This window comes from Morchella importuna (assembly GCF_003444635.1).
Source record: "Morchella importuna strain M04M26 chromosome Unknown Morimp01GS002, whole genome shotgun sequence".
Taxonomy (NCBI): domain Eukaryota; kingdom Fungi; phylum Ascomycota; class Pezizomycetes; order Pezizales; family Morchellaceae; genus Morchella; species Morchella importuna.
Genome location: NW_025763399.1, coordinates 1899901 through 1913054, shown reverse-complemented (window position 1 = coordinate 1913054; position 13154 = coordinate 1899901). Strand labels below are relative to the sequence as shown.

General features: G+C 46.3%; 1 protein-coding gene across 1 annotated transcript; it reads left to right on the top strand.

Moving 5' to 3' along the window:
- Positions 1 to 57: 57 nt before the first annotated feature.
- On the top strand, positions 58 to 1035 carry LAJ45_01351 (uncharacterized protein; the record flags this gene model as incomplete). Its single annotated transcript, XM_046110946.1, has 3 exons — positions 58 to 588; positions 648 to 721; positions 783 to 1035. The coding sequence occupies 3 exons, from the start codon at positions 58 to 60 to the stop codon at positions 1033 to 1035; spliced, it is 858 nt and encodes a 285-aa protein (XP_045976124.1).
- Between the last annotated feature and the right edge of the window lie 12119 nt (positions 1036 to 13154).

The following is a 13154-nucleotide window of genomic DNA, read 5'->3' as shown; positions in this document are numbered from 1 at the left end:
CACCACCGCTCAAACTCTCCTCTATCACCTCCAGCTTCAGAAGGCCTCATGTCTCCCATGAACCATCAGTACCAGCAGGACCCGCAAGACAAGCTTCCAATGGACCCCAGCCTTCCCGGCATCTGGATGTCAAACGACACCAACATGCTTCAAGGCCATGCCGGCGCTGCATCTCCTCCACCGCTCTTTTTGGAGGATATTCTCCGCGCCGAGGACCCCCACAACATGCCAGTGATGGGAAGCGGGTTTATGGACGACCACGAGTTTCAGGACCATGGCTTGGGCATCCGCGCCATGAAGAGGGCCAGGAGCGCGGATATCTCGTCAGTAGTGGACATGCACAGCCATTATGAGGGCTCTCCAGCTCCATCAGGTGCGCCGAGGGACAGGAAGAAGAGGCGCTTGACGGACCCCAGCGAGGCAAACTTCCATTGCAACAAGTGTGGAAAATACTTTTCAAGGATATGGAACTACAACGCGCACTTGGAGACCCACGACCCGGATAGGCCAAGACCCCATGTCTGCAGAGTTGAGGAGTGCAAGAAGGCATTCGTAAGAAGGACGGACTTGACTAGACATCAGGCTTGTGTAAGTTTCTCTATTACTAGTCTGAGGTCGAGCTGCATCAGCTAATAGTGATTTCTTAGGTCCACGCAAAGGAGAAGAAATTCCGCTGCGAGCTCTGCAACAACATGTTTGCCCGCAAGGACACTCTCAGAAGGTAAGAACGCGCAGCAACTCTATAGCCTCTAGAATTAAATTTTCTAACATTTTCCTATTAGACACGAGGATGATGGCTGCCCAAAGAGAGTCGACATCGCGTCCAGAGCAAACAAGAACAAGCCAATCGTATGGAACTCGCAAGCTCTCAGCTTCTACACCTCAATGCAGCAACAGCAGCGGGAAGACGTCTTCTCCAACATGGGCTACGACTCACAGTTGCGAACAGCTCACTACGACAACGGCATGTCTTCACACCTCCCGCCGCTTTCTGATATCGTTCCTATTCAGAAAGCTGCAACTACCATGTGGTGATGCAGAGCTTCTGCTCTCCACATTTTCCCTTCTTTTCTTAGTGTCTAATTTCTTTTGTTTTTGGCTTGATTCCATTTACTGTTTTATATATACCATTGGGTGTTTTTTGTCTTTCTTTCTGCTGGGCGATTACAGGGAGTATCGTATCATAGAGGGCCTGGTGCATTTTTCTTGTGTTTGTTTCCTTTAACTGGGTTTGGGATCTGATTTTGTTTATATATGGCCGGCATCATTGTTTTTACACGTTCGCTTCTACGACTAACTTCTTCTTCTATCTGCCAACCTGCTTGCTTGACAAGTAGGTGCAAAGACCTTTTTTTACAATATCTTTTTTGTTTATAGTTATCTTTCTTACAAGATCTGGTTTTTTCTTTTGTCTAGTTTTTTTTGTTGGAAAAAAAATCAGGATACGGGGGCCGGGTGGGTCGGTTTTTTGTCACTTCACTTCTCGCTCGCTTATTGGCTAAGCTGGGCGAATCTGTGTCATCTGTTTTTTTTCTCTCTTACTATGCGGGCGTTCTATCTCAATTTTGGAGGAGGCAGATTTGTACGCTGGTTTATTCCAAATTCTACAACTGTCATGTATATGGAAATGGGACAAACACTATCTAGATAAATACTAGCAGCTTTTAAAAAAAGAAAACTCTCGGGCCCCTCTCCGACAAAAGTGATATTCTGGATTAAGCTCAAAATTCATGCTGACTTACATGCATGCATAGGAGGAGGAGCGAGAGTCCTGTTTTAATTTAATCTTCCCCCTCATTCCCCCACGGCATCATATAACCTCCGAAGGAAAATAACACACACAACCGCGATCGCATCGATACACCGTCCGTCGGGCCGAGCGGTCTCGCCGCAGCCACAACCGCGATGGTTCATGGAGCAGATCGGATCTTGGCGGCCTGAGAAGTTCGAGCACGTCTAGACTCTTTAAATTTTCCCGCCATGTACTGCTGATCTCTTTCTTCTGGCGCAAGGGCCAGATTTCTCTCTCTACATATTAATTTTTTTTCTGGTCCCAATCCACTGTTTCAGGTGCGGCACAGATACAATGTATGTGGATGCGTTCCAGGCGCGGTTGTGCCGGCTTAGCTAGCTAGCAAGCGCCCTGAAAAGCAAATATGGCAACAGATCACTTTTTCCGATGGGACGGGATCGGCTACGTATGTAGAGCAGATACATAGGGGAATGAATAGAGAGAGGCGTCTGCGGGAATCAGGAGTGGAGGAAGGAAGGAAGGGGGTAGTGAAAACTACCGCGGTTAGCTGGAGCTTCGGTTTGGTTGAACTACCGGTACTTATGCGTACTTATGCGTACTTAGTTACATTCCAAGAATCTAGAGATGTATGTTCATTGCGGCAGACCGACTTGCTGCGTGGATCGGGAGGAAATTACAGGGCAGCTCAGTGGGTGTTAGGTAGAAGTACATGTGCTCACTACATGTATGTATGTAGGTTGGTGCCTGGACGTTGGGAGGTCGAGTCTGAGGTGTGTACTGAGAGAACGCGGCTAATTATCTTGGGGGCCTAGAGGGAGCTAGAGTGCCCACATGTACCTTAGACAGCATACATAGAAGGGAAGTCGAGGGAAAGAACGATGTAGGTATGACTCTCTCTTTCTCTCTTTGGTGGCCAGCAAGCAAGTAGCTTTGTAGGTACATGTACTCATGCATGTAACTGTATCGATCTAGAGTAGGTCTAGTACCGACTCTAGAGTAACAGGGGTCTCGAGGTATGAGGTACTCTACAATGCCATGTAGTCTTAAGGAGACAACAAACTGCCTCTTAATGAATCAGAATCAGAATCAGATAGATCTTCAATGCCCTACTACGCCGCCTCGTGACAATAAATGCTCTGCAGATAGACATGTGTATGCTACATATGATAGACAGACAGACAGACAGACAGAGCCGCATTCATCATCATCCTTTATTTCTTGCCGTCCGTCGGCGTTGGCAGCTTCCGCTGCCCTAGTAGTTTAACGTTAGAGGCCACTACTAACCCCAGTTGTGACCTCAGGTAGTCTTACCTACAACATGCCGAGCTAGACCGAGCGAGACACATCATCTTATTGGCGGCACCACCCTGGAAATATCATAGGGCTTATGGGAAGCTTACTCTAGACGGCCCGTACTGGGCAGTTGCTTGTATCAAGCGAGAGCACATGCCATGCTCTCGTCCTGTCTCTGGAAAACGAAATTACATCTCGAGAAAGAAAAATTCTTTTCTCTCTTTCTTTGTTGTCCCTTTCACTTTAACCCCATTCGATCCAGATCTCATTAACGATTTACCGGTGTAAGAGATTCTGTAAGGTACTAGACCTACATAAACTGGCCGACAAGACATGGTACATGTAGCTAGAGTAAGATACAATTACTCTAACGATCTGTCTCACCCTAAGCTCAAGCAAATGAAAAAATGAAGTCGAAGAGGCCAACTCACGATCAAGTCTAGTTAGTTCCACCTCTCCCTCCATATTAGTGCTACATGCTACTGTACATAACAGACAATTTCTCGCATATCTCGCCGAACTCCGTGAGCAGATCAGTCTCACTCTGTAATCCTTCATGGATCACCACGAAAAACTACCGTCACCTCTCTTTTCTTTTTCGCTGGCATTTTTCCTTCTTGATCATGATCATCCTCCCCCCCCGCTCGCTTCATAAAAGAGCCTCTTGCAGGGCTGCATCATGCATCCTGCACTATTGGGGCTGCTAATAAAGTTCTCACCGGGGGAGCCGTTGAAGCACCTTCCCTTCCCAGAACGTGTACCTAGCTAGGCAAAAAAAAAGTAATATCGGGGGCTCTTTTGGTTCGCTGGAATGGGGTCCTTCTGGAACCATGCAGATTGTGTTATTTTGGTACCGAGCTGCGTTTCTTATTTCGTGCCACCGGCTGGGGGGATTGGTGGTTGGGAGAGGAGGTGAGTTCCCCCTCCTCCTGACCCTATGTATGTACCTCGAGGAGGCTGAATGTGCTGCTGGTGTTTGGGGCTGAGGACCGAATCGCATGTGGGGTCAGGGTTAACCATGTCATCCCCGGGGAAGTAATGGGGGTGGGGTGACTGGACTGGAAACTTCATGTTACTGTTACAGCCTCGATAACTAATCCTTGGATCACGACTTACATATTTTGGTCAAATAGTATAGGTTGTACCTCTAAATCATAAACAATTTTGAGGGGGAAATGTCGGCCGTAACCGGTGGGCGCTCTTCGGATTAGATCTGAAAAGGAATTTGGTTGAGACAATCATTGGTTTTGATATTATGAGAGACTTGTGATATAGGACGTGGGTATTATCTATCTACTCTAACGCCCAGGCGCTAAGGGATATATATGGTTGTGATTCGACATAACCTGGCTATTTGGTCAAAATAGGTTTCTGTTATGTATCCTCTTTTTGATGATCGTATCACAGCACCCAGAGCTCTGGGACCTTTTTTTCTTCTTTTCATTTTCCGTTTCCTGTTCCAAGCAAGTTTTTTCGGCCGGACCGGGCATATGCGGCCCCCTCTTCCCCGAAAGAAAGAAAAAATGATATGACAGACTAGCTCTGGGCTGAGGCGTAGGATAAACTTTTTATGATCTGATTCATCTACATTTCCCCCTAATCTGCCAGTACTTGCAAGGAAGGGCTTCCTTACAAATGTTCGCTCAAATCGATCGTGGCTAGTCAGATGGATGAGGCTTCCCCCCTCTTTTTACATTCGTTTATGCATTCGACTTTAGGTACTCTACTAAGATGAGACTTGGCATAAGAAATCCGTTCTTTAAGTTGTGGAGTGACTGACTGGTTTCTGTTCGTGATTATCTGGGGGGATAAAGTGGGGGCTAGTCGCCGAAGGCCAATCAAAAGGGGCAAAGAATGGAGAGTTGTTTATCGAAAGTAGTTGTACGTGGGGGCAGGGCTTGCTAGGCCCCCAACTGGAATGATGGGAGGAATTTAGAGAAAGTGGTTTGCAATATTGGGTGCCTATAAACGCCGACGAACACTACAAGGGACCGGTCCAAAAAGTTAAAAATCTCACGGTGACTCGGCCTGGAATTTGTTTTATTATGAAATTTCAAATGCTGATTTCACGAATATGGCAAGGGGGTGTTCCGGTAGCTAAGATTTGCTTACTCTACGTACACGATTCGTTATGGAATACCACCAGTCGGGGAGTGTTGTTTCGAGTCTATAGTGTTGTTTGGTTAGCTAGCGGGGCCCCGCTATGTAGGTAGGTTTTCTTTTTCTTGTTTGGGGGTTTCGAAAACAACTCTGGCCCGAGGTAGAGCGAGATATAGTATTCAGTGCTAACACTTAGCTTAGCTGTATGGTTTTTCCGGCCCGGAAAACTACGTACTTGGAAGACAGGAAAACCTCAGTATCTGACTTGTCCGAGGAGCTTGCAGATCTAGTTATCCATCTAGATTAGACGGGTCCCGAAAATCCGTCTCTCCCCTTCCCCACTTCGCTGTTCCCCCCTTTCTTTGGCATCTTCGGATACGTGGTGGTTCCCAATACAATCAATACCTATACGAAATTTCGATCGGCCGGGATCCTCGGTAAAGGCTAATGTTCAGTTTGCTCTACTCGAAGGATATATTATAATAACCCTTGCCGAAATGCCTTACTTGCTAGCTAGCTAGAATAGAGGGTCGGCGTAACACCTCCATAAGGTCTGTCCTTTACCATTACCAACAACGGTACCGTCGTGCACGTCCCAGAAACACTCAGGCGGGAGGGACGCAGATAAGCCCCTCCCCTACCTAGCTATACCTACTGCGTGAGGTCCTGCATGAAACCCAATATGCATCCCAGTACAGCAGCAACAATACACGAGCCTATGTGAAGATCCTGATTAATGGCAATTTGGAGAAAAAACTTTTTTTTTGTGGATGGGGGCCTCATTTTTTCCCTTGCAGACGGTGAAATTGAAGATGGGGGTATGGTGCTCGCTGGCTTTTACCATGATCATACGAGTCTTACATGCTTTGTCGCTGCTACTTAAGCGACCTATGGTTGAGAGCATCTACATTCAGAAGGCGCTTAACTCACGGGAGAGGAGGGGATAGGGTAGGTAAAATAGATACCCGCCCGCACTTAGTGTATGTGCACTGGTTGAAGTGCAAGTGTAAGTTCCAGTCGGATTTGGTTTTGTCCTCCCGAGTGCAGGTCGGTAAGGCGGCAACTACGCTAAACGCGCATGGAGGAGCCGTTTTTGTGTGATATCATACGTGATCACTCGACCGCTTGAAAAAATTCAGCCGAAAAGTCAACAATGCTTTTTGATATCCGCCCCCGCTCCCGGCCGAACGTTCCCGCGCCGTTTTAATGGTCCTGATGCATATATGCGCAGATCGGGTTGACCACGGGCTGAAAGATCAATTGCATAGGATGCTTTTTCCGTTTCAAGACGGGAGTGGGGGGTGGGAGTGGGTCAATGGGTTAGTCACTGGGAGAAAGAAATGTAAGTACTAAATTGAAAACTCGATTTTAATATCTGGTCCGCAATATATTAACTGATCATGAATTATCACCATAGATTTAAATTCACAATAGTTGTCAGTACCAGCTAAAACAACTCTGCACCAAAAGTTTTGTGGCTTGACACAAATTTAGGCGAACGCCTTAAAGTCGGTTCCTACATGATTGGGCAGTGCAAATTCATCATCTGTCTGTCTGGCTGCGACGATGGCGATTCGAACAGGGATTGCTTAAACACGCCGGTACAGTATTGGTCCAAAAATACCCTGCCAGATATCACCCGGGGAGATTGAGACATCTTCCTGGTGAAGATATCTTTCTATGGCCTTGCCAATCAGAACTATGTGACCTACATGATGGAAGTCACGGGTGCGATGAAGTTTATATGTCACGGCATATGCAAGGCAATTAGGTAAGGTACTGTATATGGTATATGTATTAGTACTATATAGCAATAGTACTATTGTTGCATATGCGTGTATGTTCTGATACAATTTGAGAAGGGTATTAGGGAATAGAGAACTTGGAATAGGGGTAAAAAGAAACTCAATTTTGTTTCGATCGTGATCGTGGATCCATGGTTAACTATTACATGGCGTTATGTAGCCATTGTGCTTGAGGTAGGTTCATGAGGCCTGGTATAATGGAGCTAAGTGGATCAGTCAGGTTTCAAGCATATCTTATCGTGATAGGACGCTTTTAGGCTGCGGCATTCACGAATGCCGCAATATAGCTTGGTACGGCATTCATGTATACCCAGCCCCGAGTACTACTCGTAACTTGTAATACTCGTAAAATTTTGACGTTTTTGGAATAGGCAGGTCTGCATATAACTACCTAGGTCGAAGGATCGCATAAATAGTATATTGGTATACCATATTTGGTGAATATATGCAGACCGAGTCTGGTAAAGTCCAGGCCAGTCCGTAAACATCAAAGTAATTACAACCCCTTTTATGGTACTGCAATACATACTAGTACTGACTGCACTGCAGGGGTTACCGACTGTCGCCGAAACCCTCATCTGATATCCGTACCAAGGAAAGGGTGACGATGCATGCCGTTACTGACTGTGTTTTGCTAATATATCAGTCACAGCTAATTCATTGTTCCGGGCCCCTGCATATCAAAAGGAATTTGATTCGCTAGTCAATCGGTTACTGATTGCCGAGCCGTCATCGACAAAGGTTTTGATATGGATGGGCAGCTCGCTACCCTACTTGCCTGCCGACCAGAACAAGGGTCATCCGTGCTTACCACCCCGGGGATCCCCGTTTCGCTAGCTGGGCGAGATGGTACTCCTGCGCTCCCCGTGAGCTCTTTTTAAAATTAGGATTTGGTATCATAGAGTGGGTCTGTGAATCATACATGTACAGGGCGGGCTGTTCCTCGTGGGAGACTTTCGCTAATGGTCCTATAATGTATCCATGATTGGCGGACAGGGTCGAGGGGGTTTAAGTAGTGGTGACACGTGACGATAGCTGGGGGCTCCTGACAAGAGGATTGTAGTAGGGATCTATCATTGATGGCATTCCTTGCTAGATCACGATAAGGAAAAAAAATTGTTGAGAAGAGAATTTTTTTTCCTTCCTTTCCTGGACTTGATAGAGGGATCCGGTTTTTCATGATTCGTGCTGCAACAAGCAAGGGTTGTTTGGATAAGCTTCAGATGTCACTAGGATGCAACAGCGATTAAACGGTGGCATTTAATCCTGACTAGATGCTGGGCCGTTGTTGTTTTAGATGTGCACACAAGGCAGACAAAACAGCGCAGAGAAAAACGTTTCTCTTCGATATATCAACATCACACAGGTCGCCGAATCATCAAACATGGCGGGTCCCGGTAGGATCCCGCCTTTTCACCCATCGTGTCAAGAACGCGATATAGAGTATAACGATCACCCATGGTTGAGATCACAGCCACCATCGTCTCATGTTAAATGGGCACATATATAGCTGCACATGTAATTCTGATTTGGCGATCGATTAGTTTGAGTGGTGGCCAGGGAACGCGCCACGAGATGCCTGATCTATTTCTGGGGTGGGTGATATAGATTCGCTTTTGGTGAGGCATTACGAGTTGGTGCTGGCTGGTACCACGGTGGGATTACGCCTGCGGATACAGCGGTCGATTTTCACTCAATGTGTGGTTCGTTGATCGTGAATCTCTCATGGCCAAGTACTTGGATCAGGCTTGAAGATCTGGGATGTGTCATGGCGGTATATTCTGCCGCGTCTAGCAGACATGAAAGCGGCGCCTAGAAGCGCAATTGTTTTTTCTTCTTAAGAAAAGCAATTAAGCGTGGGGGTTAGGCTCCGGCGTAAGGAGGCGCTCCATGACAGGAGGAGGAGGGTAGGGGTTAGGGTAGAGTTGTCGCAGAACCGGGCGAGTGATCTTCCATGAAGCTTGGCAGGCGCCTATGACTGCAACATCAGTCTGTACCTACATACCACGAAGGAGGGGCCAGTCACCACGGCGGTTCAGTCAGCGATTTTTCTCGGCAATGCTAGTTTTGTGCCAGTTTAAAGAAAATCTGTAAGATCACCCGCCCTAAATAATCATCGCCGAGAGGATCAGTAACTAAACCCCCCCTGGGTGGTAACTGGCCTCGCCTTTCTTCGCGGTACTCTGCGTTTTGTAAGATACTAGAGTCTTTTAGCCGCAAGAGTTGGACAGAAAGTCGAGCACTTCGACAAAAGTCCGCACATCTTATTGGTTGAACGGCTGCAAGTCTCTTCTCAAAACAACTGGACTTTATGTCCAACCTGCACGACTTTCTGTTCAACTCGCGCAGCTAAAAGACACTACTAACCATACCGTAGCTGCGCAATAAGCAAAGAGGAGATGAGTACATGTAAGTGGCCTGGGTTATCTTATCTATAAAAATATTTGGATGATGATGTGGGTGCGAGGTATCAGGCTGGGGCCTCGATTTTCTCTACCTAGCTGCAGTCGGTCTCAAAAGTGCAGAATGGGCATTGGGCTACTACGAGGCTCACTCTCTAATTAACTACTAGTACTTTGAGTTCTTTGGCCCAATTATATAAACTTGAGAAGTAATCCACCAGAGGATGACTTGGGCCGACCCAAACCAAATATAAGTAGGGCCCGGCCCGGCCCAGCCCGGAATATATTGGCTCGGGCCCATCGCACCATGGGCCGGACTAAGTCTCTCTGAGATCCACTACCCGTATTATCCCGAAATTTGTGAGCTGGGCCGCTATTGCGTAACATACTAGATCGTCGACTTGGCACGTTTTTGTACAATAGCCGTTGCGTCCGGACCGCAAACGTCAGGAAAATACGAGTAAGCCGCTATAGAAAATTGCTGAAGGAATCTTTTTAGCAGCTGGATTAAATTATTAACAACTTACGGAGTATTTATGTAGTTAATCACGTACCTTATTTGTATGGAAATTCAAACTTTTTTTTTATCTACCCACCCCGAAAATACCATCCCGAACTTGATAAAAAAAATGGGAATATACAAAAGTCTAGCCCCAAAAATCTAGAGATGCAGTTATCTGTTTAATATCTCACATGGTTGTGAAGTTACGAACCTTCAAAACTGGACATTTATCTTATTATTGCTGGGTGAGGTGGCAATAAATAAATAAAAGGCCCAACTTGAAGGTTCGTAACTTCATAATCATATAAGATATGAAAGAATTAATTTCACTTCTTCAGTTTCAAAGCTCTATCCCTTACCTGGTATACCGTTGATATTTCAATGCGAGATATGAAATCGTGGGTTCTAGTAACCCCTCGAAGGTTGGTGATGTAAGGTGTGCCCAATCTTAAAGGTGACATAATTTCAGTTCCATAAAGTTTTTTAACCAGATATATAGTAATATGGAGGACTTGTCTCAGACAGATTTTTTGATATCTTGTGTAGTTTAGAAAGCCTTGGGGGGTTTGGGGCTATGTAAAAAAATGCCGAGGTAGCGAAAAATGGAACATCTTTGTGTCCATTTATATACCCCTAAAGGTACCACATAACTGATTACCGCGGCTGCGCAGTGAGGCAGCTAGAAATGGGTCTTCTCACCAATTGGCCTAGAAGTCATTTTGTAGACAAAAGCTGGTAGATCGTCTTTAAGACTGAGCGCACCATACCTGATTTCGGAACGAGAGAGGGAGACATAATTGTTATGTCCTCCCGGGGCTTTGGGATGTTTTGCTTGTAGGTAATACCCATAGCTTTTTGATAGCTTGGGGAGGAATTGTTACGCCCACGAGCCTAGAAATCTAGTTTTCTCTTTGGTGGAAGCCCTGCCTGGGGGTGTCCTGATATCCAGTGGACCGAGACAACCTTGGAAGTATTTTGCCTCCTTAGAAAACATAATTCCTATTGAGGTTAAACGGACTACCTCCCCGGAAAGAGAATGAATCGCGGCAGCGTTTACGGTGGGGGTTGTTACCCCCGAGCTTCCCATGAAGTCGTGATAGGTGTTTCAACACGCAATCTACAATCCGATCAGTAGTTAATAAACACGAGCTGCTTATATTAGTTAATTACTATCCTTTTCACGGAAGGGCTCAGTTAGAAGGCCGACCACTAGCACTATGCAGTGGGTATGATACAATTTGAAGGTTTTTGCTACTGCCCAGGGTATATTCACTGCCTGAGTTCAAATATTATGCATGTTATATACAGCCAGTCGTCAATATTCTGGTTGAGCCTGATCGTGAGGTGGTAGTGAGCATTTTCCTGTATAGAGCTTAATTGGGTTTCTTTCTGGAGTCTGAGTGTCTGGTCTAAAAAGTTGAACTGGCTAGCACAGCCGCGGACTGCGAGGAGCGTTTGTCCCTTCGCTTCTTGATATGATAGTTGTGGTACTGTTTAAACTGAACTCCGCATATTAAAACTCTCGAAATATGTGGGAGAAGACACGTTGTTGTGATGTGTTAGATATTGCGGAGGTTTTCTTGTGATTTGTGGTTTCGAGTTGTGCGAGTGATATTTGGTGCAGCTGCCCGTTGGGATGTACGCATCTCCCTGGTTTCAGTCGTAAGAGCGGGAAGTGTAGATTCCACGAGAAAATGTATTGTAGTGCCGCTCATCCTGGAATTAGCACACGTAAGAACGCCTTGCTACTTTGCTCTGGCCTTCGAGTACTCGTCTATTCGCGCATTTTTCTGAGGTAGGCAACATTGGCCGTGCTTGGAAACGTTATGAATGGACGGCTATACCCCTGCAGTTGCTCTGTCTGGTCTTAGTTGCAAGACGCATTGCGAGTGGCCACTTTGGTTCTTTCATCACGTAGGAGGCGGTCTGTTGATGAATGGGTCAAGCTCATTGGGCCCCTAGAACAGCGTAGACTAATGACATCTACTGGCCCTGTAGCATGTAGCGGTGGAGTCCGTAAATATGGAGAAATAAAACTCCAAAGAAAGATTGGAAATCTTCTCTTATGCGGGTGCGCTGTGTATTATCCCCACTCACAATTTGGGCTGCTTCAAAAGTCGGCCACGTGACTTGCAATTGGCCTCTAGATTCATATGTTTTAGTGCGGTCATGAGCCGATCAGCTCGGGTTCCAATCTCATCGAGCAGGAACCTTAGATCGTAATTCAGCGGACATGCCCAGGAGGGGACATCTGCGACATGAGCTTCGCCGCGCTGATGGAGCTGTTCCTACGGAGTATGGATAGATGGTGCGCGCCTACCAGTGTTGAAAAGGGAGATCCCAGCCGCAGTTAGAATGGCTATTGTCTGAAATTGTGATACCACTACAGCTAGTGATAACAGCAGTCCAATCCGGGCGCCCCCTACACGCTCGAGGTCGTACTTAAACGCTATACGGTATCTCTAGGACTTCAATCATTGATCAGCTGAGAGGCCTACCTGTCGGTACATCAAGATGTTTGATGAACGATCTGGAGTGTGAGTTATTGATGGATGCTTGTAGGTAATGTTTTATCGAAGATGTGGTGATGGTTGTTGAAATGTTATCCAGCTTTGTAGATGATTGGAGACCTGGCTTCCATACATCACTCTCCCAATTGCAACCCCGCAGCACTTTACTAGCTAGAAAGTACAAAGAAAGCGGGTGCCTGAGCCTGTGTGACGTGACTGCTGCTGAGGAGGAGCACTCGTATCTACACTCTGAAGTAAGTTTGGAATTGGTTTGTAATTACCCGCTCCTCCTGTTGCTCTTCGGTATACAATAACTCGGCCTTGGTCTACAATCGATGAGCCATGGGGATGTATGTGAGTCAAAGTCATATCCGGTACGTTGGGACATTCACTACATGTAGCTATAGGGCCGGCTGGGCTGGGGGTCTGTACATGTAAGTAGACGTAGGTTGAGGCCAGACTGGTTACATAACTTTAGGGTAAGGTTTGATACATGTAGTGCTAGGTAACATGTAGACGCTCGCATGGACCAGTTTTTAAACGTACGTTTATATTAGGCAGCTCGAGTTCTTCAAAAACACATGTATGCATGTTGATTTCCTGATGCTTTTATATTGGGACAATGCTTCATCGACACATGCACAGCCTAGACATAAGAAGGCAGTCGATGCTCTATAAATCTATTAATGCTGGTGTTCCCCCCCTGAACTTGTGTAGACATGGGGAGTGATAGAATGCCTTGTTACATGACGGGTGTGGCGGTGCGAGTGATATCTGGTGCAATGAAGC